At 33.0% G+C, this 26786-nt stretch overlaps 1 protein-coding gene across 1 annotated transcript in view; it reads left to right on the top strand.

Annotated features, from left to right (window-relative positions):
- The first annotated feature begins 788 nt into the window (after window positions 1-788).
- LOC118185954 (uncharacterized) overlaps window positions 789-26786 on the top strand; it is a 44949-nt gene continuing 18951 nt past the window's right edge. The window contains exons 1-4 of the mRNA XM_035355927.2: window positions 789-1607; window positions 13406-13574; window positions 18708-18850; window positions 22987-23104. Coding sequence (XP_035211818.1) covers window positions 1553-1607; window positions 13406-13574; window positions 18708-18850; window positions 22987-23104 — 485 coding nt within the window. The 5' untranslated portion in view covers window positions 789-1552. The remainder of the gene's footprint in view (window positions 1608-13405; window positions 13575-18707; window positions 18851-22986; window positions 23105-26786) is intronic.

The following is a 26786-nucleotide window of genomic DNA, read 5'->3' as shown; positions in this document are numbered from 1 at the left end:
GTTTCCGCAGAAGCAAATGCCTAAAACGGGAAAAGAAAAATTCAAGCTAAAATTTAAATTGTTAATAAGAATCTAATCATATACTGTACTTTAAGATTTCTATTATAATTTTTCGCTTCACGAGTTCATAGGAAATATGTAAAATAATTTTAACATTGAAATGAAGCATTTTAAAGTGGGAGGAAAAAAGGATAAAAATAAATGAAAAGGGAAACGTTTTGAAATCTGTAGTTTTGGCTTTCGTGCGCTATCAGCCATTTCAGACAGTGAATGTGAACGAGAAATTCAAAAATAAATAATCTAAGAAACTTTCAATCCCCATACGCAGTGATAGCGATCTAAATTGCACAGACAGTAATCAAATAATAATCAGAAATAATAACAATCAGTTTCGGAATCAAATAAGGGTTTTTTTTAAAAAGCTAACTACCCTAACATTTTCTTCTGATATGAATCTGCTTTCAAAGCTCGTTTTATTACTTTTTAACTTTGATAAATAGAATTTTTAACAGATTTAAACACAATGAACTTTTATTTTTAATAGCACTTGCTTGCCTTGAGCTGCTGTTATGCAACAGCATTATTGTCCACACGATGGTCAAGTACTTGATTGCGCAATGTTCACAAGATCTGACAATTTTATTCCGTTTTATGCATACCAATGCGAGTAATATTATGAAGTTAACGATCTCAACCGGTAGGAACTACAGACCACTGCCTTCTACGGAAGTTTTTTCAGTTTAGCCTTGTTGGGAGGCTGTCCAGATACCGCAGTTTCCGGCTGGACCTCGCGTTCGCTGATCCCACTGAGTGGGGCGTTCATCCCTGAACACCTTCCTGAAACAGCAGCAGGTGAGAATTGTTCTGTTCTCTCATGTCCTGTAGCGGATTGGAACTAATATCTGTCAGAAAACTGTGTTCGCCTTCTGAGAGTATTGTCTGTAGCAGCAAAAGCAAATGAAAATTATCCAGCAAAAAACCTGCACTAGTAGAATGTTTCTACAAAAGTCTGAACTTACAATAATTGATCTTCTGCTGCAAAGAACAAGCTTAAGTACATATTTATCATGCGATTTTTGAAACTCCCATGATAATTGCAGATATGTTTTACAGCAAAATTTTCCTTCCGAAAGGTCATCTGGATTTTACGCGAGCAACATAAAAAGAACTTCTATTTTCGCATTGATAATTTGTGTACAAACTAATTTCTCCAATTAAGAAGAACAGAAATGCAGATTAAATTTAGCGCGTACTATACATCTCTTCATTTCTGAAATGCTGTCTCTGAACTTACTGAACTTGAAATTGTTTATTAATATGTGCGGTACACAAAATTTACTTCGGAAACGGCTTACTATTACTTCCAACTGAAAAATAACTTTTTAAAACTGGAAAAATTACATTTGCAGCATTAAGTTTGGATTTGAAATAATGGTGATTTAATCACTTACGACATCAACATGAGTACGCAAATCAGAAAAATAAGTCTTGTGAGAATACATTGATATAAATATTCTATCAATTTGTACTGTATTACAAGTTTGTCAGTCACATGCATCAAAGAAATGAGATGGTTTTGAACTGGTTGACGCTTTTAACTTTACAAGGTAAGACACTTCCTGTTTACATATTTAAAAAATATCATATTTTTATTGGTTACCTGTTTTGTTATGAAAACTTTTTACTTGATTGAGTTGATGTTGCGGGGGAGTAAGAAATATGAGATATATTATTTATTAACTTTTTTAAAAATTTCTTTTTTTATTAGAATGTTTGACACTTATTCCTGAACAATGTAAAAACAACATTTACGATTTAAACTTACAAGCAAAATTTATTTATTTATAAAAAATGTAAGGATTCTAAGACAAAAATTTAAGAAAATAAAATTTTTAGTGAAAAATCCTTCAAAAAGTGGCCATATCCAAACTGAATTGATAATTTAGTGTTCTAACTATTCTAACCAAACACCAATTTCTAGCTAGTATACGATTAAATACTTTAATTATGCGGAAATAAGCTCATTAATTATATGCCTGTACAATTAGTTATCAATATAAAAATGAAAAAGGGATTTAAAGAAGAAATACGACGTCAATATTATTTACACATTATCAATAATATTTTTAAATGTGACTTAAAATGTATCAATAATATATGAAAATGCAAATGATAACTAGCTTAAAAATGGATATACAGCATTCTTTCGTTATAATATAGAATGTGTGGGGAAAAATAAGCCATCGTTAAAACGCACTGCGCTAAATGTATTCACAAATTAAGAAGACAAAACGTTTATACAACATAAAAAAATTTAGATTATTATTTATGTTCTTTCCACATTTAAGTCCTGAATAACAATAATTATAATAATCAAAAATATTTCTAGGCATTCAGAAAGCAAATTATGCAAAAAATGAGGAATGGAACAGAATAGGATAAAATACTGTATTTAGTATACAAAAATAGTAAATGTACTCGAATTATAGATATCTAGATTATTTATTAGTCTCGCAAAACTAAGTAATTTGTTATTAATTTATTTATATATTTTAATTGTTTTCGTTCCCCTAAGTAATAGAAAATATAAAATAACGTAATATAAAACTTCAATAATTATTAAATTTATGATTTAATAGTAGATTCCCCCCCCTAAAGAAGAAAGACCTGTGCTCGATTACCCTCGAAGTCGCTAGAGTTTTATCTAAAAGCTACGTTAAAATAATGTTGCTGTTTTTCCTAATTTAAGTTTTTCACTGAAGTGTGTTTTTCTTCCTACTTGAAGTTTAATTAAATTTCTGGTTTAATACGAATTTTATAATCCAGAAAATTTATGCTGAATTATAGAAGAAATCTATCATGCATTTCTGAAGATTATATGATACATATTAAAGACACATTTTTTGGCTTAACATGTCATACACAGTCATTTTAATCCAACAGCGTATCATCGCAGAATCAATAATATATCATCCCATACCATTCTGCAAATAGTGAACCCTCTCACGACTTTAATCTGCTATGGAGGGGAATGCTTAACGTTAAACACTGCTATTTATTTACTAACTCTCAGAAATACTAACCATTGTCAGATTCGGTTGCGTTAGGGAGATGGTCGTCGCAACAGAGTTCACTCTACTATATTGATTATCAATACGATATTATCACAAAGCATTTGGAAAACACACACCTTAACGGAAAAACATTTCCATACCATAACGTATATTCATTTTTAAAACGGAGTAAATAAGCATGGAGAGTTTAGTTTAGTTAAACGGAAATACGTTACGTTTTTAGTTTTAAACAAATAAAAATTAATTTCGTTGTTTAATTCTAGAACAGTTAAAAACGATTATGCATTTAACGTAAGGAATCTGCGTAAATAAAAACGAATTTCATTGGTTTACTTAAATCAGAAACAGATTGGACGTAAAGGCAATGAAAATAGTTGTCGAAATAAAAGTGCAAAGCGCTTTTATTTAAAGAAGTAAAAATAGTTTTTTTATGAAGCTGTATAGTCATTGTTAAAAGAAAATAGATTAAGCAAAATATAAATAAATGAAAAGTGGTCTCATCTGAATTACACTAAATACGTTGTAACATCTGGCATTCTAAGCTAGCATAAACTAACTAGACATCAACAGACTGTGTAAGGATTTATCCTGAAGTCTTAAGTACGACCAAGTCCAGAGAAAGGGTGTAAAGGACCCTTTATTAACTAAATATATTCACAGATGACTCAACTCGCGCTTACAAAAGCCAATACTTTTGGCTTAACTCAAAAGGTAACAAGTAACTTAAAAAAGCATAGAATTAAGTTAACCTAACGGCTTTTGACAGGTGACTTAAAGCGCAGGCAGGCTCTGACTCATAAAAGTCAACGTAAACAAGCTTAATGGCTAGAAGAACTCAACGCCACAGAAATCTAATCTTTAGTAAATCAAAGATATCAACGTAGCCTTCAGGCAAGCAGAACATGCTCTCTCTCTCTCTTTCCCTCTGTTTTTCTAAATTCACCTTCCAAACTCGTCCCTTAAATACTAACTTCTTTCTTCCTCATTTGAATACACGCGCGCTACCGCATTTACATTCTGGCAAGAAAGCGTGAGTTAAAAGCGAGAGTAATAGGAAAGCTGCTTCAAAATAAAATTAACAGTTAAATAATTTAAATAAATCCCCACAACGTATTTGGCTTACAGGGGAAAAGATACCCAATCATTCGGATTTCGGTTGCTATAATAAACTATGGTCCCAATTAGTCTAGATAGTTGGAATTCTACTATTCTTAGGGTCATATGCGCGCCTGTGCATGCAAATCAAATTTCACATCATTTACATTTATGCATATATGTAGTGGTAATACGTTTTTCAGAGCGGAAAACGCGGGAAAGCAATTATACCCTCGCTGGGATCAGAACCATGCATGTTAACTGTTATTGCTGCCACTTAACCAAGATACATGGAGGGTGGATATGATACTTCTTTGCATGTTTAATTATTTAATGTAACAAAACAATTCAAATCTCAAATTGCAAGAATCAAAATTCCCCACAATCTGGGTTTTTTTTTTAAAGAATCGTATAAAATCAACAAATTAGGGTACCACAGAGGCGGTTTTCTAGTAAAAACTTATCGAAGAGTTGAACTTACGAAGAAATTTATCGAAGTCTTTTTAGCAAAAAATTACTTTTCATTTCAAAATTAAAGTGACAGATTCTTTTCTGTTAATATCCCAATTATCTGCAAGTTTAAAACCATTAAAAAAGTGATCTCAAACTGACAGCCTCCGAAGCAATATTATGCGGCCCGCGAATATATTTTAGTTATGTATTTGTTGTAAATACAGCGCCAAAAGTTTGCAGATGGACAAAGTTACTGAAACAATAACAAAAGAGTAAATTTTATTCGTAAACGAGCCCCAAATCATAGGGTTTGTTGCATTGCTTGAAAAATTAAAGCGACAGCAGAGAAATTATTTAGTATAGCAAAGTGAGGTCATTATGTCGAGGAGCTGTGTTAAAACAGTTTCTTGATTTAACAAATGAAATCAAAATTTTCTTGATACAAAAAAAAAAAGAAAAGAAAAGAAGGAAGAAAAGAAAAAGGGGAAAAAATGTCTAGAAGGTTTCAAATTTTAACGTTGTTTGGGTTTTTTATGCTCTCATCGAGCTCGCAGTTTACCAATCTGCTCTTGGATTCATCCTGCTAATACAGCCTTTTCTTCCGACTGTCTTTTCAGTTTCATTATTAAACATAATTTTTCTTCGTACTTATGCCCTACAAAAATAAAAAATAAAATCACAAATTTTCTAAAAGCAGCATATTTTTAGAATTTACGAACAAGATGTTAAATGCTGCCATATATTGCCCCCTTCTTTTCAATCTTTTCTCAGTTTTATTATATAAATATTCAGTTTTCTTAACAACATGACTTATTCAACTTTTCTTTCTTTTTTAATTTTATTTATTAAATATCAATTGATTCACACTTACCGTATATAAATTTCAAGAGCAAGTTCGCAAAACGTTTAAAAACAGCATATCTTTAGAATTCCTGATAGATCATTATATATTTCCACATTTTTTTACATTCGCTGTATTATTTCTTGAAAAATAATATTGCCTAACAACAAAAACCTAGAGTAGCTGAACATGCTACTCTAGGTTTTCGAACATGATTGAAATGCGAAGTATTTACTGTTAAATGGCTAAGCAGTTTCATGAAATATCTCGTTTATTTCACAATTAAGTGCGTGAATGCATTTTATTATAATGTATACGATGTAAATAATGTAAAATGTCCCAGGAGAATTCTGAATTAACATATTATTTAAAGGTAACAATATTAGTTTGGCTCACTTGCCTTCTGTGAATGTTTATTATTAAATAATATTTGTGCCGACCGTCCTAAGGAACTCTTTGTGAAGATTCTTTTGGCTATTTTACGGACTTTTGACAACGAACATTGTTTTAACAGACGTAAATCGTAATGACAAGTATTGTATTTGACAGCGATAGTGATGTACGACACCATTCCACTCTTTACTCCTCTGTGAAAAAATACATGGCGATAACATTTAAAATTAGAATCATCTTTTTATTTGTGTTGCTATACATTTTTTTACATTTGCTATATTATTTCTTTTAAAATGATATATGGTGAAGAAATTTGTAGCAGCATCCTTTTATTTCAAAAGTGAAAGGAACAAAAGGGTGAGGACTGAGATTAATATCAACTCTGGTGATAATAAATAAAACTTTCTATGATATATATGTTGATATATAAATAACACATTTAGCATTTCCTGTTGATATTTAAATATTATCATTAAAGAGCTGCAAGGAAAAAATAAGCTTTTCACTGAAATGCATGCTTGTATTACACCTTTTAAAGTTAAACTGGAATTACGGAAACACAAATCAAAATATCTGGTTGTAACGATAGATTTGTACCACAAATGATCTTAATAAAGTTGGAAAAAAAGCATGAAAGCAGTACATTTACTGTAGGTAGTAATCACTACCTAAACCTGTAACTTCCTGCCAACGTTTTGGTAGTTTTTCAAAGCCTTCGGCCTAGAAACTTGGTGGCCGCGAGTCCTATAACAGATAAACCTTATTTCTGACGTCATGTTCAGAATGTAAGATAGCACCAGCAACATATAGCTTCAGGTGTGAAAAAAGGTAGAAGTTGGAAGGAGCGGTGACAGGGCTATACGGTGGGTGTGCCAAAAGATCCCATTCGAATCCGTACAGAGTCCAACAGGTGAATGCAAACACATGTGGTCTTGCACTATCTTGATGGAACATTACCTTTTCGTGCAGGAACTCAGTTCGATGTTTTTCCTTGAGAGCAGCGTTAACACGGACTTAGCATCTCGCTGTACTCTTGACTGTCGAGGGTTTTAACTTTTTCCAGATACTCTTTGTGAATAATGCGACGGCAAAGCATGATCCAGATACAAAGATATGAGCAGATATCCACTACAAAACATGATACAAAAATGCAAACATGATCTTTTTGTTAGTCAAATTGCGCTTTGCGACGCTGCGCAGACCAACCCCATTTTCGGGCTGTGAAGTAAATCCACTTTTCATCACAAGTGACGATCCGGTTCAGAATTGTGTCCTTGCGTTGATATTCGAGCAGATTAGTGTAGGTCCGAACAACGTCTGTTCTTATCTGTTTAAGTTAGCTCATGCGGCACCGAGCGATTGAACTTATACGTCAAGTTTATGCGATGCATAGCGCGACTAATGGACATAGAGCTAACATATAACTCCTTAGCAAGCTCTCAAATTGTTGCATACTGATCTTCTTCCGCAAGTTATCGTAGGGGCCTCATCAACATCAGTAGGTCGGCCAGAGCGCTCTCCTTCTTGAATGTCACTGTCTTTCTTTTTGAACTTTTCGGTACCAAACCTTCACAGTGTGATATGATACAGTATTAATACTTAAAGCTGTACACATGATTTGGTGACATTCCGTAGCTGACATTTTGCAACAGAACTGGAAGTAAATGATGGTTCTAATCTGGTAGAGTGATAGTTCCATTTCAGACACGTGTACTTAATGATAACGATATATTTTCATGAATTTCACAACACAATGTTTTAAAGTAAGTCTCTTTCTTACAAATGTCAAAAATCGTTTGACAAAATATGATTAAATATGTCAAAGTAAATATACCTGTTTGCGCAGACGATATTTGCGATGGCGGGAAACTTCCGTTAAAAACCGATATTTCATGCATTTCCTACAGCTTGAATCCTATGTCAAATAAAAAATCTCAAAAATATACTAGGAAAAGTAAAGCATTTTTATGACAACAGTTCGAAGAAGGGTATATTAGTACTGATTTTAGAAGGTATTGATTTTAATGACTTGTAGTCTAATTTTACATTATTTTCATTACCATTGAAATGAACATGAATAACGCACCAACAAATCTGCAAATGGGGATTAGTTATTTGCAAGCGTGATGCAAATATTATCAAGGATCTAAAAGATTTGATTAAGTTTTATTCATACATGGAAAAATATAAATATCCTCAGTTACGAATTATTTCAGTACAAATAATCGCTTTGTTTGGGAATACACATATATGTGAAGAGTTTGATGAATCTCATTTTGTTTAAAAAAAAAAATAAAAAAAAAAGAGTCGGGCCCGTCAGCTTCCTTCAAGTCATGTATATTCGACCCGCATGCCAACTGAATCTTATGATGTACTGATATACACTGGCTACCAATAAGTATTTGGACACCTGTGATAGAAAAGAAAAACTAACTTTATTCAAAATCAATAGAGCCTCTACAAGAGGTAATTACAGTATGGAACCTCGGGGGCATACTTTCCACAAGTCTTTGTATGACAGCCAGTGGTATATTCTTCCACTCGGCTTGGAGAAGACATAGAAGTTCCTTCACCGATTTTGCACGGGTACTGCACCCCTGAATTCGGCGATGCAACTCGTCCCAGAGGTTCTCGATAGGGTTCAGGTCTGGACACTGGGCAGGCCAGTCCATTCGATGTTTTCCATTGGCAACATACCAAGCCTTGGTTAACGTCGAAACATGAGAATTGGCATTGTCGTCCTGAAAGTAACAGGGATCCAACCCGTAAAACTGCCACAACGTAGGAAGCACATTGTCATCCAAAATAGTGCAGTAAGCATCGGAGTTGAGCTTACCATGAATGGGGACCAAGGGTCCCAGCCCATACCAGGAGAAACACCCCCAGACCATAATTCCACCTCCGCCGAACTTCACTGTTAGCACAATGCATTCTGGCAAAAGACGTTCTCCAGGTAGACGCCAGACCCTGCCATCCGAACGGTAAAGGGTGAACCTTGATTCGTCACTCCAAATAACCCGTTTCCACTGATATACGGTCCAATTTCGATGTGCTTTGCACCACATTAACCGAGCAGTGCGGTTGGACTTTGTGGTCAAAGGCTTATGGGCAGCAGCACAACCATGAAAACCAAGCAGATGTGTTTCCTTACGGATGGTATCCATTGAAACAATACTCCCGGATGCCTGTTGAAACTCCTCGCGGATGAGGGCCATCGGTTGGGTGCGGTTCTTCCGAATTTCTCTGGACAGCACTCGTCTATCTCTATCTCCCAGTTTCGTTGGTCTGCCGACTCGGGGCACATCCCGACAATTACCGCTCACCTTCCACTTCTTAATCACATAGGCCACTATCGATATTGGTTACTTCAGATCGCTAGATATGTCCCTTAAGGATCGGCCACATTTGTGATACCCGATAATTATACCTTTCTCGAAATCAGAGAGCTCCGAACTGCGAGGCATCTTGCATGCGACTAAAGCCGATGCTGTTTCCTACACGATGTATACTGGCGGAGTCCGTGAAATACCTTAGGACCGCAGATATCGTCATTTGCATAGGTGTCCAAATACTTATTGGTAGTCAGTGTATTATTAACATTGCTATAGTATGATCGTAAATTTAGACAAATAAATGTGGTATAATTCTTAAATTTTTCCATTCTGTTTCACAGTGTAGTAACAGCGTAACAGCTCACATATCACTAATAACTCAATCTATCAGTGAAAATTTTACAAATCGCACTTTGATATGCCAATCTGTCCATAACTTTTGAATTGAAAACTATGAAGCACCCCCTACAGGTTCAGGTTGTAGTGCAGCGGACACCCATTGCTTAACCATTGGTAATTTGGATATTGTCCAACTGCACTATCTCTTTATTTGAACATATAATTTTTTTTGAAGAATTTTGACATATTTACATTTTTTTACATATGATTACAATATAGTTGTGACATATGGTGCCTTTCATACTCGAATACATAATGGTAAATACAGAACATAAAGGCAAATATATAACATAAAGGTAAATATAACATATTGATACATAATCGCATACGTGTAACAATACATTTACGAACATATATCTATAGCATGGTTATATACATAAATGCAAAGAGCACTTTTTTGCCTTTAATATGCAAGGGAGTATATATACTGAGTACACGCAGAAATTATTTTGTATATGATTTTTTTTCAGAATATTTTAGAATTTCTTTTATTTTGTTGGATGCAAAGATATGTTGTATGGTCCTCTAGTCTTTTTGTCAATTCTAGTCTGTACTTTTGTCAATTTTGTCCTTCAATGTTTTGTCAAGTAGGTCGTTTCGTCAATTATAATTTAAATTTTTGAAAGTTCCAGTGTGTTATTATTTGCTTATCTTGTATTTCACAATTCTTCTCCTCTACTAGCGGGGAATATAACTGAGAGTTCTATTTTTCTTCTTAGTTGTTTGATATTTAATGCTATTTGCAAGCACTGATATATGTTAGTCTCAGGAAGTTTCAAGCAATAGTTTTTTGTTAATGGATATTTGAAGATGTAATGGTTGAGGTCGTCCTTTTCTCCACATATACATTGCTCAGAAGGAGCTATGTTTCGTTCCTAAAAATACTTGGGGAAAGCACCCCCTGCATTTAAATTGGGCAATTAATAATTTTTGCCCTTTCCTTGAGGTTAGCTTTCCTTTTCTAATGTTGTAGAGACATTAGGTATTTTTTGGAAGCAGACAAGATGAAAAATTAGCAAACGCCTTCCCGGGAATCGAACCACGAACCTCTGGAATACCGGCCCAGCGTGCAGAACCACTACACCACGAAGACACGCAAGGAAGGCGGGAGAAATACCTTATTAATAGAAGCTTTGATTTTAACTATGACTGCCTTAACGGACGTTTATGCATATGACGTTTATGTTGATAGATGGCATGTCTAAATATCTCTTGAATGATTTATCGTGAATAAACCGAAACGCTTTTAATTATATTCTATTTTTTGTTTTTACTACCTTGTATGAAGTAAAGGAAGTACTGTAGTCGCGAAAAATTTCGGGTACCATATTTCAATAAAATATCCATTCTGACGACACATTAATCCATTTGAACGATATTTTTGCATGATAACTGTACGCACGGACAGAATAAAGGACTCTTTTCTTAAAATGGATTTAAAATGGATTCAGAGGAGATTTTTTTTCGTGATTTCTGTATGTACGTATGTATGTATCTCACATAACTCAAAACAAGTAGTTTCAGAAGGTTGAAATATTGTGTTTGGGACTGCTATAATATGTAGTTGTGCTCATGTCTTTTTGGTTGCAATCGGCCGCACCAAACGTATCTACTCCGTTACCCGATTCGGGGAGCTCAGTTTTTTTAATGTTATATGCTGGTAAATTGTGCATTTTTCCTTTTCAAAGTAATTAAATTATGCTATTCTTGTGTTCCGGTTAAGGATTTTATGCCTTTAATTAATATGAATGCAATAGTTGCTGTGTTACACAATTTAAAAGCTTAAGTCGAGCTGCTAAGCCTTAAGAAGCCGCCATTTGTTTATATTTGAAGCTGTTAATAGAATACTGAATTAAGCCAGTTTCCGCACCAGCTTCAGTGTCTTTTTGAGAAGTAGGACCGAAAGTAAATTTTCAGTTTTCTGCACCCAAAAATCTGTCTTCCTACCCGCCGGCCGAATTGCTTGTTTTTACGTATAAACTCCAATTTTAATTGTAAAAATTATTTTATTTATTTATTTATGTATTTTTTATTATTTTTTATTTATTTATTTATGTATTTTTTTATTATTTATTTATTTATTTATTTATTTATTTATTGCCTTACCGCGAGATGAGAACTGAATTAATTAAATGAGAAATATATCTCTAATGAAATTCGAAGAAATAAATTTAAATGAAATGCAGCAAAAAATATGTATAATTTAACACGCCGTACAAGGAAGTCATGTGGTGTCCAAATCATAAAATAAAAACATGCAATTCACTCGTCGCTTAAATAATCCACAGCTTCATCTTAATTATAATCGTTATTTAAAAACCGTTCTTTCTTTAGATCATTTTTAGATTCAAAATATGGGGATAGATAATCATTCAGTTTTCTTTTTAATATCGTAAATCGCTCTATGGAGGGATCAATTTTCATAAAATGTGTTTTTAGCGTTTTGGCTATTTGTCACCCTTTATTTATATCTTCTAAACTCAAAGGTAGCCTCGGCGCATTAAAAGTCTGGTCTGAGTTTTTCTCCTCATCACTAGAATGAGAATAACTTGCTAATTCTATTAATATGATTTCATCAATATCTTTTTGTAATTAATTTATTCGGTCATGTCTGTCTCATTCATATCAACAAAACTCCTCTCAACCAATATTTCGTCCAGCAGTTCATCCAAGATATTCAGCGTGGCACAATGAGAGAGCTACGTCAGTTTGATAATGTATTATGTCGCGTATAACGCGTTATCCTATTACGCTGAACGCATCTCCTGCGTTGCACAAGAGTACTGCACGTTAGGTTGATGAAATGAATCACAATAGTCATAGAGCGATACTCTCAAAAACTGCGTAAGAACTTGCGTCGGGTGGAAAATAAATTGCGAAAAACACGGTTCTACAACAGCTCAGCGAGCAAACAGCACATTTCGATCGTTAGGGAATAGGACATTCAGATGAATATTAGTATAAATATTTACATAAACTGTGCAATTACGTTGAATTATAGCATAATGTATTTCTGCATAGTATAAAACTGCATTCATAAAACTTTCTTGGCCTGTTGTAATCAAATGGATGGTTGGTTAATGTGATTACGGCAAAGCCTCGAGGGCTATCTGCCTAAGGGGAGGAAATCCTTCGTGGAGGGCTTTCTAGGGCAAACCGGCTCGTATAGACGTTACACATAGGGAAAAACCACGAAAACGCGCAAGCAGCCAGCCCGCTCACAGGATTCGAACCTCGGACCGAACTACTAATGTTCAGCCACTTTACCGCTCGGCCGCTGGTAGGTCCAGTAATCACATGTAGCTCAATTTTTGAATCATTCTCTTAGTTACATTCCATGTTTTTACTTTGGTTATTTCCTTCTTATAAATGTAATTTATCATAACCTCTTATTAATGTTCTAATCATATTATTGCTTTACTGAAAGTTCGATATTTCTGTGCTAGTTTTAAATGATATGTTACTATGCAACCATTCCATTCGCCGGAATTTGATCCCCGGAAAGAACTACTAGTGTTCAGTGGCTTTACCACTCGGCCGCTGGTGAGCCGGTTTGAACAGAGGAATATATTGTAAGTACAGAAGGAAAAACAAATTATCATAAATTTATTTATTAAAAATACACGCGTTTCGTGCGGAGGCAGTTTTATTTTTCCGAATTTTGTTTACTTTATTACAGAAAATTTGACGTTTGTTTATGTTACTATATATCTCGAAAAGAAACATTTCAACCAAAACACATAATATTTACTTTATTTCATATATCATTAATTATCGTTCCAAAGAAAAAAGACTTTACGATTTCTTCTCTGCTACAGCATTCCTTGTCATATCGAAGGTTTGCGCACAAAACAACAACAGCCTTCCCGTGGAGCCCACAGATTGTCAGTTGAAGATCTACGGGTGCACGAAACTCGTCAGACCCATGCTCAATGACGTTACTTATATGTTTCCAACGACATTAAATGATGTTGATACAATGTGCAAGTAAGAAATTAACTTTATTTATTTATTTTAATTCTTATTAATAAGAACTAAAATTTGGATAAGCTTAATGCAGAAAAGCTTTCGCTAAATAGTAAGCTAAATCAATCTTCATTTAAGACGATAATTTATAAATATCAAAGCAAAGATCTTTCCTTTTACAGAATTCAATATAATATTTGGGAGTATATTCTATTCTTTAATTTAGTGTAATTGCCTTTAACAACAGTGAAATGACTTTGTTAATTGTACCTGTACTGTACTGTACATGTAACTGTTGTAACTGTACGGACCATGGTAATTGAACAAAATGGACGAAAGCTACAGGAAAAAGCTTTCGTTCATTTTGTTCAGTCACCATGCTCCGGTATTATATATTGAGGACGAAGTACTTTTTCTTACTTGGATTATACAGAAATGATTGACAGCTCTCACAAAGAAACTATTACACTCCGAAGGGAAAACAAGTGAAATAGACACAGGTGGGCGTGAGCTACTCAGAATGCGTGGATGGAGCTGGCTGCAAGGGAACGGTATATACCTGGTGCAAAATCATGTTTCCACTACACCCATTAGCAGGCTAATTTCTACTCATTAACATTTTTGAAATGTTTAAATAGTAGTAGCCTTTTCAAATTTTAGAAGTCTACAATAACTTATACTTTGGACTGTCTTGTATTATTTAGATTTAGACTGCAGATCTTAAGTAAAAGGATGCTTTCGTAGATAGCTTTGTACGAGAAATTTTATTCATTTAACCTTGGAGAGCAGCCATGCCGCCAGCTCATTCACCAGAATTTGAACTTGCGTCCAGTTACCAGGGTTCAGAATTTAACAGCTCGGCCGCTGGTGGGTCATAATTGTATTTTACTAAACAGTAATGAATATTCATTTTATATTAATAAGAAATTAAAAAAAAAACTGCCAACGGAAAACCAGGCTTAGCTAGTGCACATGTATAAAATGTGTGGACCTTCAGATAGCACACATATTCTTCTTATTAGCATAAGAAGGTGTTTCTTTCCTAGAAAAGATTTCTATCTTTGCCCATAATAATTGGCAATTAAATTTCAATGCAGTTATAGATAAGGTTTACAGAAACAATAGTTTGTTCTCCACAGTATTTTAAAGTAATAGGTTTTGACCTTCACATACATACATTTGAGATCTTCCACTACAAGTGCAATTACGAAGCATTTAAATCTGCGAAACTTTTAATATAAACAATGAAAACATAAGCCATATTACATTTTAGTTTTTATATTCACCTTTCCTACTCATCAAATATCTTAGAAATTTCTTGTAATATGTTTAAAACTAATAATTTTTAAATATTATTCTAGTTTCTGCATAGATACTGCTAAATTTTGTTGATTAGATCTAGAAATAAAAAATGACAAAATAAAAAAAAATATACCGGAGCTTTGTTTTGGAGACCAGAGGACCAATTTGGAAATTAATCTAAATCAGATAACATAATAATAATATTTTGCAAAAATTAGAACGTATAATGATTATGAATAATATAAATCCAAAAAAAAAATACAAGTATAAGTTTTTAAAATGATACCATTGATATAATGTTTTCATATGGATGAAGAAATTTCCTTAGAAATTCTTCGACTTTTATACTTGTGATGCAGATCACTTTCACATACAAGTGTAAGCCCGATTGTAAATTATTTATTATAATTAGATATAATAGCTACTGAGAAATGGCAACAACCAGTTCTGGTTGGTTTCTATTCATATTTTTAAAAATATAGATATGTACGGGGCAGCAGAAAATTCGGTTACCAGATATAAGTTTAAGCATAAGTTACGTGAAGGCTAATAATTTACGATGTTTTGTCTTCTAGTAAATGCTTGCTGTCTTTTGAAAACGTCTAATGAATGATTAAATTAAGTCAGATTTATGTTTAAGCATAAGTTACATTAAGTCTAATAAGTTACGAGTACGTTTTATGTTCTAATAAATGCTTGTTGTCTTTCGAAAACGCCTAAGTTTTGCTTATGTACAATCTTGGGTAAAAACTTGGTAAAAAACATCTTTTACCAAGATGAAAAGCGTGCACTTATAATTTATTTACAAATAATGCGTGCATCTCTGATATAACTGCATACATCCATACGGTAATCTGATTCTTATCACGACTTCATTGACATATCTGGTTCCCACAGTCTTACGTGAAAAATTCCAGCACGAAGATTACGCGCGGAAGATAAAATTATTTGTTTTCAACCTCTATCAGCGAGCATAATGATGCATAGAACTAATTTTGGCGATGGGAAAAAGAAAAACAAATATAACAATCAGACAGTTTTCAGTGTCGGACAACTTTGTTTAGATATATAAAATTTTATTAAAATCAAAATTAAAAAGGGGCAACTTTTTGCACTTCAAAGTTTTAAAATGGAATAGGAAATAAAATGAAGCTGCAAAATTGCCTCAACACAAATTTCATTTGACTACAAGATAAGGACCCTGAAACGGTTCACGCAGTTGAATTTAGGCACTATTAGCATGCTTTTTTTGGTGCTATTTAGCATGCTTTTGGTGTCATCCATGAGAAAACATTCTTGCCGTCCAGTACTACAAAACAACATAAATTGATGATAAAAAATAAATTAATGCAATATTAATCAACCGAACATAATTCAATATTATATTAAATGTAAGTAAGCTTGTACATTTATTCTGATGCCTTCCCAAACGAAGGATCCCACTTATTCCTGTCGCTGTGGTTCACACAAGCCCATATTTACCTGTGCATCTCCTACATGGGTAAATGCAAAAGATAGTGATAACTTGATACTTCAAAACAAATATCGGTACTTTCCGATTATCTACACTCCAACGAAAAATTGCTAACTCACTGACGACTTTATGGATTGGCGTAAAACATTTGCTTGGCTATTTTTACGGTTTATTGGTACAGTAATAATAATGTTCGTAAGTAATAATAAAAAGAAGTATTTTCTAAGCGAAAAGACATTCTAACGAGGAAGAAAAAGTCTACATGGCCCAAACTTACATTTTTATAGCCAGTGAAATACGGTTCAGATAAATGACAGTTAAATACAAAGCATATACTCAAACGAGCAGTATGCGCATGTGTGAGTTGACTATTGTTCTATACGTAGATTCAAAAATATCCTAAAAGCAAAACAGTATTTTGCCTTGTTTATTTTACATGCCATTTATCTTCATGTGGTGTATCAAATATCTTTTCTCATTAATTTTTTCCAATGCTATCAATTTAAATTATATGGGTGTCATAGTTTACGACTTCTTGTAATCTCTGTCTTGTTCGCCATAAAAATAGACGCGATATGAACATAGTATCCAGCGCATCTCTTTCCGAAAAAAGACCAACTCAGTTTTATCACGTAGGTGCTAGGAGTGGACAGAGAAATGTCTCGTTTTCCCCTTTAGATTATTATCATTGCCTAAATGCAGGAAATCATCTGAGTTACTTATCTCATCCAGACCCTTTTAGAAACTATATGAGGCTGCTGGAAGGCGCGGGATAAATTAACTGTAAGCATGTAGAGACATTAGGTTATTTTGAAAGCAGGAGAAATGAAAAATGAGCAGCGCCTTCGCCGGTAATCGAACCACGGACCTCTGAAATACGCGCCCAGCGTGCTGACCACCACACTACGAAGGCATGCCAAGAAAGCGGGAGAAATACCTTATCTACTCCCCCTTTTAAAGGGCGACTGGGGTTTTAGGGGACTCAATCGCCAAAACTTGGGATGTGGAGAATCCTCATCCACCATCCTTTTAGTTGGGGCGCCACTGTAGATACATTAGGCTATTCTGAAAGCAGGAGAGATGAAAAATGAGCAAAGTCTTGGCCGGGAACCGAACCACGGACCTCTGGAATATGCGCACAGCGTGCTGACCACTACACTACGAAAGCATGCTAAGAAGGCGGGAGAAATGCCTTATAAGCATAAAAAACAGAAAGATCAGAGTGGCATTTTCAACGTCTGGCAGTTATAATATGAGGATGCATTAAATCGATTTCCATCTGTAAAAACCTCTTTGGGCCAGTGTTGATTTGTCCAGTTTCTGTAAATACAAATGTAAATATGAGCTATGTTGAGTTTAAACACTTTCAAGTTTATGACATGTCGCAAACTTTGCCATACTTTCTTGAAATCTCTTTCTCTGCTTGTAGTGAGATGTTCATATTGACCAACGGTGTTGCGGCGATAATGTTTTGCGCTAACAAAGTTTTGAAAATTTATTACTGTCATTCATAACAGAGTGGAAGTGGCCTCCTAATATGCGTTATAACATATTCCGTTGTTTCAAAATGCTGTCAAGAACGGTCATGTTATTTCCAGGAAACTATGTTCTATTTCGAATTCCCTGGGAAAATTTACTGCTATTTTGTTCCAACATTTGAATAACTCTTCTTCAGTGGCAATCAACAAAACAAAGTCTTAGGAACATAAGAAAAATTTAGGTTTGTATCGCTGCTTCACGTCGAATTCCTCCATAGATATAATTTGCAAATCCCTGCATTTTGTTTTTTATCCTTTAGAAAGTTATTATTTATTCTTATACTCAGGATTCGAATATTTGCATTAGTTCTTTTCGCAAGTGGTGATTGCAATAAGTTGCTTCGTCTGACTTTATAACTTTTAGAAATATCACATATTATTATATACACGTTTAGTTAGTAGTATATGCAGAAAGCAAATGTTTAAAATTATTATCAGCTCAAGCTTCATGAATTATTCAACAGACATATTTAACAGAATAATAGATAATTGCATGACTTTGAATTTTACTTTCGAAATAGATAATGCTACGAATCGCAATGTCATTTAATACTAAACTTGTAGATTACAAAAATATCTTGAATGAAGATATTTACCTCAACATCACTAATATATGACCACTGATATTTAAGAAGAATAATTTATTTTAAATTTGTGTTGTACTCATACGACATAAACTAAAAGAGTTCAGTATTTTCAGTGTGATATTAGAATATGCTTTTCCTAAAAAATAGAACATACTCTTTCACTTTATTCTTTAATACTTATTAGGCAGTTGCTTTCAAGTTGTGTCAAATCTTTTAAAAAATGTTTTTATTACGTAAATAATTTATTTTATAGAATGTGGAGTCGTTTTGTAGACTGTGTAAGGAGATATATGTCATCTTGTTCCACTGAAGAACAAAGATCAAAATTCAACAAAGCGGTCAGTCATTCTATGGACACAGTCCACGCCATTTGCAGTTCGGATCGGCACCAAAGAGGTAATATATAATTATATTGGTTTCTTTAATGTAAATATTTATCTTCAATTAAGATGAAATTTATTTAACTTACGTTGGCAAAGAATTTCTCGCGCTTCGAATCGCAGTAACATATACCACATTTTTTATCTTAAAACTACATTTAACAGCATGGAGCAAGCCGAAAGACTAATTTTCTCACACACATGGGATTGATATGAGCTATTTAATGAGGAATAAAAAAAAATTATAATTTTAACAATTTTAGGAGACAAGTGATGAATGCAGTTCCTTTCTATATCGCGAAAAATATACACATGCTTTTAAATTATAATCAATTTTGTTGCTAAACCACCGCTAGATCGGATATTTTGGATTCTGTTTATGTTGACTGTAAAGTTTTGAGATTACATTTGTTTGCCGATATTAGACGTGGCAACTTCGTATTGGATTTTGTAAAGGTCATACCTCGAAAAATTTGGACTAGAAGTTGGACAGGCATGGCCTTCAGAATTTGGTCGCAGTGAGTTAGTTTGCCGTGATGGATAAAAGGAAGAGATCAGTTTGATTATATGGCAGACATGTGACTTAATTTTGTGTTAATCTTGGGAATAGGGTAATGAAGCACTTAAAATGTTACAGTAGTACTTCATTTAAAGAATGTTACAGCAGTGCCATGCTTCAGTATTTTAATATCAGCGACATTCCATTAAAGTAACATGCGAGAATCCGACAAAGCACGTTCCGGTAGATTACCCACTGTGAATGTAAATGTCAGCACTGCATATCTGTGCGCAGGCAGTGAACAGAATGCGCATTTTATCTTTTTCTTTCTTTCTTTCTTTTTTTCTTTTTTTTTTTTTTTTTTTTTTTTTGCAACGTAATTAGCTTAAAAATCATCTGCGAGACCTCATGAAGAAGAAAGGGAGAGGATTTTGCGTCAGGATAATCCTCGGCTGCTGCTGTGGCATACTGGCAGCACTGTATGAAATCTGTAGTTGACCTGTTAAATCTAAACTATCCTGCATTTCGTCGAGAATTAGTGACAAATAATTTCTGGACGTTCTTATCACTGAAATGGCAATTACTTTGGAAGAAATTTTCTTTCGATGAGGGAATGAAAATCGCCGCTCAACTAGAGCTACGACAAAAATTATTGCTATATTCCAGTACACTTCCCATGTTTCAATTGATTCTGTATTGAAAAAGAAAAAAAAACTTGATCCAATAATAAAATAAAAAAGGCGTTTTCAGTTACTGTAACGGTTTCTGTAAACTTCATGGTCCTATTTCTTATACGTGCTTCACAACTGAATACGAAATTTGTCAAGGACTTTTGGACTCTTGTGTATCATAAATAGTACTGAATTTCTTGTTGGTACTGAAATCCAGAAAAGGAGAAAAATTTATTCTGTTATTGATTTTAAATTCGTAATTAAATTATATATAGATTCCCCATCATAGATCAAGCAATAATTCGATCGAATTTCAGAATTTACTTAGTAGAACTGAAATGAATGGACTCAGATCTGTTTCATTCAAAAACATCATGAACGAACGAATATTCATAAAAAGCCGGAAAATGAGCTCACTGTAACTAAATTGTTAAGCGACAGTTATTATTCATCTTCATTCATGGAAATGTTATAAAACGCATGGTAAATTCCATAACTGTGAGAAGTTGCAAAGACTTCCTTTTTTTGTCGCTTCGTTTCACACGTAAAATAAATCTCTAAAAAAGAATTACTAAGCAAAAATGTAAAACTTGTTTAAAATATGAAAAAATACAGGATAAATGTTTAAGCTTACTAAATCTTCTGTTATCTTTAAGCAAACAGCTGAATACCACCGAAAGATAAAAATCAAATGTAAGAATAATTGATATTAAACATGAAATGTTCTACTCTGCAAGTAATAAAATAAACAATTTAACGGCAAATAATAATTTCTGCAACAAAAAATGATATTTTTCACTTTGCATTTTTCCTTCAGTGGCAATACAATCACTCAAGCGCCGCCATATATGAAAAGTAAGTGTTTCGCCAAACAAATTTAAAAAAATCAAAATTTTGTTCCTTGCTGCGTAACAGATGTGTGCATTTAAGCTGAAGTTACGCTATTCTAAAACCACGGTTACACGTATATTTCTGATGAACAAGCAGTTTCTCTGAAAGCAAAGACCAGGAAATTGCTTTACGAAGTATCTTTTCCAGAAATTAAGAAGTTAATAATGTACTAGAGGGCTAAATCATACACAAAATTCTCATCGTGTTGTCTACAAGCTTCTTCCCTGAAGCATTTATATAAGATATATCCGAAATTTTAGTATTTTAAAGGTGAATTAAAGTCAGGTCTTCTACCCATCAGGTTAAGTCTTTATCAATTTAATATTCCTTTCGAACTTTTCATAAGGAAGACCATGCCTCCAATTGAAACTCCATAATCCATTTTGTCCTGATCTTCAATTTCTATAAAGACTAACTGTGGTTGAATGATGACTAATTCTGCCATTCTGTAATACTTACGGGTTTAATAAACTTCCTTTTCATTAATCTCAGCACTTCTAACATATTTGACTCTTTCAAATGAAGGTGGTGATGAAAAAGCTAATTTAAAGCAAGAAATAATCATTCGGAGCACTAGACAAATATCCTGCCATGAAACAAATTAACAGATAGCATAACTCGAACATGATAAAGGTTGCCTGAGTGAAACATTTCCTAGTTGAAAAGTGGCGTCTTTTTAAGCATTGTTTCCAGAGTACCAAACTGTGATATTTACAATGGATACTATGTCGCAGCGCATCGCATCTTAGTATAATTTGGCAGTTTTATTGTGTATAGCATGGAAAAATATATTTAATATCATGGGCAGTAGAACTATACTTTCTACTAACTTTCACAGTCATTTTTGAATAAGTCACATTCCGCATATTTTTTTAGAACTTTGCATTTATTATTTATTTCTGCACCATGTGTTAGTCAATGTAATAGTACTGGATCAATACAATCAAAACTTTCAGTTCTTGCTGCATTCTTGCTAGTGACGGCTCTTGCACTGCAGGCTCTTGGAAATGCAAGCTTACAGATTTAAATTTGCTGTTTCAAACTGATGAAATGTTTCAGTGGTTAGAAAAAGGAATTTTCACTGTCCTATTTCTTAAAACTTGAATGATTGTTCTGTGCACATGTTTGGAAAAATCTATTATTTACAGCTTTTCTAAATTTATACAGAATTAATAGCTGTTTACCAAATGCTCTCTGTCTGACTATTTTCACCTTTTACGCATAGACTTTCTATTTATTGCGTCAGCTTTGTATTTTTATTTGAGCAATCGAATCCAATGATTCAAAATGCACCAAAGTTTTCAAATATGCCTATCTATATCAATTCGGCTTGTAGAAGTTGAGTATCAATTATTTTTGGTTGCTTCCTTGGAAAAAGATCATTTTTAATAATTGCCTAATAAATTTTAATAACTTATAATACGAGCCTATAATTTAGCTTCTGTAATATTTGTTATGATACGTTTTCGCTGTATCAGATTACTTTTCTTTTCTTTCATTGGAAAAACAAATATTGTTTAACGGATATTTTTCTCTTATCATGGAATTGTTCCTCAGTAAGGGGGAAAAAAAAGATATCACCACTCATAGACTTCGGAGTGCTTTTTAATGAATTCAATAACATCTTTTGCAGAGCTCTAATTGTGCATTTAAGCATTTTAATAATAGTCCTCATAAAACGAGCCATTTTCATATTCTCCATGTACTTATATTCCACGAAACACGATAATGTGTTTGAATCTATTTTGAGACTCTGCATTTCAAATTGGAAAAGCACAAAAACATGTTAGCTTATCATATTGGTATCTAAAGTATCTTTGGGGTTTCATACAAATAATGATAACACATTAATGAAAAAATAATGTATACCATATTAAATTAAGTCATATTTTTATTATAACTGATACAATATTGTGAAAAATATTTCAAATTTACGATGCATTTAAACGTAAGTTATTATACTTCAGTTTTCCATATACAAGAGATGAAAAAACCTGAACATTAATACAATATTTATAATTTCAATGAATGCTTGCAATTACGGTAAGAGCTGCAATTAATCCCAATTGATATTTCCTTTTCTTTATGTAGATTATCTAGAAAGTGCCCATTGCTTTCGTCGTGTCTCAGTGCAGAGCTGTGGACGATATTATCGTCCTCTTGTGGCACAAGTGGTCAACCGAGCAGCTGAAGATACACACATTTGTTGGTGAGAACTAATTTATGATACTTACTAATGTATAAAAATGAAATATTGTCGATGAATTTGTTTGTTAATTAATGAGGTTAATACTAGTTAATTCGAAATTTTGCATGTAGATAGGAATAACTCGGATTAACATATCAATAATCAAGTATTCGTATTCCCACTGTGTTCCAAGGAAAAGTCGAAAACAATACTTCATACATCTAGGAAGTTTTAATTATAACGGTTGTACCGCAGCTGCTTCACATTTACTTTGACGTGAGGCTTATGAGTTACAGCACGTTGATATCACGTGTTGCGATGCTTCTGTAGAGAATACTCAAAGATTACATCATTGGTGAGGCTTAGTCGAGAAAATTACAAAGAATGTTAGGGATACAAAGATTTTGCTTGTAAATACAGCAAATTATGTGTAATTATGCAAATTATGTAGCAATTTAGAACTATACGACAATTTTTATGGTGCCTAAAGATTTAAAATAGCTACAATGTTTCTTATGACCACCGAAACTCTGATTCAAAGTCCAAATTAGATCTGTAGTACGCCGGAAAAACCACTACGACTTACAGGGTGCCCACAATTAAAATTTCCCTATTCAGAGCTGCCTACAGTCATAACAGTTTGCCATAAATGTGTGAAACTGTGTGTATGACTTGATATAGGTACGGCAAACATAGTTTACATAAAATCAAACTAATTCGGAATATCGCTACTAGACGGCCTTTTATCAATAAATTATACATATATCTGCATTCTTTTACTTGCACAGTTTTGTTTACATCAAAACATGCTCCACACAGGCGTTATTGTTTCAATTACCATTTGAAATTTCAAGATGACATGTTCCACACTTGAGCGAACCACGTACCTGGACATGTTGCGTACGTCTCGCTAAATGCAGCGTTAAAGGTCAGAATATTTGCTAGAATTGTCACAGCTGATCAGTTGTTTCAGAACTAAAAATCGCATTGACTCAGGTCAGGATGTCGGGAAAACAATACATGACGAAAACACTGGGTGATGACCCGTTTTTGCGTAAAATGCCTTTTGAAAGCATTCTTAACACTCCAACAATGTGTGAAGGAACTCTATGTTGCAGAAAGACTGTTCGTTCAGCCAAAACAATTTCTCCAACAGCTTTGCATACAGCTGTCCGGTGATCGAACGTGTTACTGGACCTGTAGGAGTTAGCTCCTCGATGAAGTTCGATCCAGTATAAATGATGTAGTAAATCTACACCGTACCCTCATTTTGGGAAATGCAGTGGAACATGCAGAATCGAGTGGGGATTTTGTGAACTCCATATTCTTCAACTGTGAGCATTCACTGAATCGCCCACATGAAAATGCGTTTCTTCTGCCCACGGGATGTTCCAAGGCCATAGAGCACTGTAAAAAAAATCTGTAAAGTTACTAAGAAAACTCATGGAAACTGGGATGCCATGGGTTATTTGAGTAACAGAAACAGGTGTTTTCTTTGTAACATTACAAGAGTTTTGCCTGTAATGGTTACAGATCTTTTTCTTGTAATATCACAGCATATAGTTATGTAAGTAGAACATATTTTTCTCATGTAAATTCCCAAACGATATATCTGTAATGGTTACAGATTATTTGCGTGTAATATTACAGCAAATAATTATGTAAAAAGAACATGTTTTTCTCATGAAAAATCCCAAACGATATATCTGTAATGGTTACAGATTATTTGCGTGTAATATTACAGCAAATAATTATGTAGAAAGAACATGTTTTTCTCATGTAAAATCTCAACAGATATATCTGTAACCGTTACAGGTTATTTACTTGTATTATTATAGATTATGTGAGTAGAAGATACTTTTCTTACGTAAAATTCCAATGGTTGTATCTGTAAAGGTTTCAGATTATTTCCTTCTAATATCCCATTAAGTAATTATGTGTGTAGAATATATTTTTCATAGATAATACTAAAGGATATGTTTATAAAAGTAGTAGATTTTTTTTTTGTCTAAAATGCTTATTATAATAAAATATATTGAAATCAAGATGTTTTGAGTAAAACAATATCTTCATGTGTATATCATTATACAGATATATGCAAGTGAAGCATAATAGTTTGGCTTTTTAAATTAGTCAATTTGACCTCAGAATAGCATTAATTTAAAAGATGTGCTTTCAACAGCAATGTTCTTTTTCAAAAAGTAACATTAGTCTGTTGCGGAGTATTTTTGTTTTATGAAGAGAAACTTACGTCTGATATTATTGAAAGGCCTTTCATATTATCATTTTGATTAATTTAAAAGTTCAAATTGATATGCTATTCCTTATATTTGCCCTGTAAAATAGCTGAAAAAAATAGTATGTTTTATTTGCATGTTTTAGTGTCAGTTAATAAGATATGTTCTAGAACTTTCTTTTTAGTAATTTTAGCTAAAATAGACACATGTTGCTTTAGATTTAACTTATATGAGTAAACGTGTTGCATGTTGATATGATCATATTATTACAGTAAAAGACATTTTGTGAAATATTTCTATGAAGAACTCAGAACAGCTGTTCTTCATTTCAAAAATATATTCTCTCCTTCTAAAAAATGAAATTTTCAGTAAATTAAAGAATTCAACATAGCAATGAACTTCATTTTGTTACTACAAGGAATTCAAATTTTGTTCATACGCTTGAATTACAACGTCTAACTAATTTTTTTATTCTTATCTGCACTCAGTGTTTGTCAACAGTCTGCTATTGTTTGAAATAATGCATAACTTTTTTACTTACCTTCAAATAATTTCCTTTGCATTAACAGATAGAAGTCTCATTAAAAACCTAATGTCATGCTTTTTGAATAAGCATAAAACTTTGCCAACTGACCTTAATTTTTAAAGCCTTGTTTCCCTTAAAATTCTTAATACAATTATGCCTCTAAGAAATTTATTTCTAAAATTAATACTTCAGTTTAGCTTAAAATTTAATGCATTTTAATTTTACCTATAATTTTTTACAAACATAATATGTAATAAATCTAAGCTTAATATTTACCATTTCGAAAGTGATACTAAAAAAGTATTCCTAGATATTATAAATTTCGAGATTCGCATACAAAATTGTGAAATAAACATGTGACAACAGAAAACAAACTTTATGCTCTCTCTATATTACAGCATGTTAATTAAGAAGTTTATTGAATTTATAATTTTATTGTGAAACACTATGAAGCAAATAATATGCTAATTAAAATACAGAAGTAAAAAAAATTTATTACTTAATTCATAAACTTTACATAAAACCTGAAAAAAAGAATTAATTAAAAAATAACATAATTTAATAAACATTTCATAAAAATTCGTTTCGACTGCTTGGAAAAAATGAATGGTTTTTCTCCTCTTTGTAAACCATGTCTCCTAAATAAATAAAAAAACATTTCTTTTAAAATCATAATCATGCTCTTAAAAAGCTTATAAAAATTATTTTAATAGATGTTTTAAACATATGCTTATATAACACTTTTAATCATATTTCTTTATAATATCTTAATTAATTAAGAACAGCTTAAATTCTTTAAAAAATTGGATTACAGTGAACCGTCTCATTACGACAAGCTACCTCAGTCAATCACTTTTTAAATTTAATCAGCATCCCTCATAAAATAACTAATTAGTAAACATAACTTCGCTAGGATGCCCACTATCATTTAAAGATCAAA

This window comes from Stegodyphus dumicola, chromosome 8 (genome assembly GCF_044657685.1).
Source record: "Stegodyphus dumicola isolate Sdum_Otavi_A_Nest chromosome 8, ASM4465768v1".
NCBI lineage: Eukaryota > Metazoa > Arthropoda > Arachnida > Araneae > Eresidae > Stegodyphus > Stegodyphus dumicola.
Note: the sequence above shows the minus strand (reverse complement) of the source record. Positions and strands in the feature narration are given on the sequence as shown.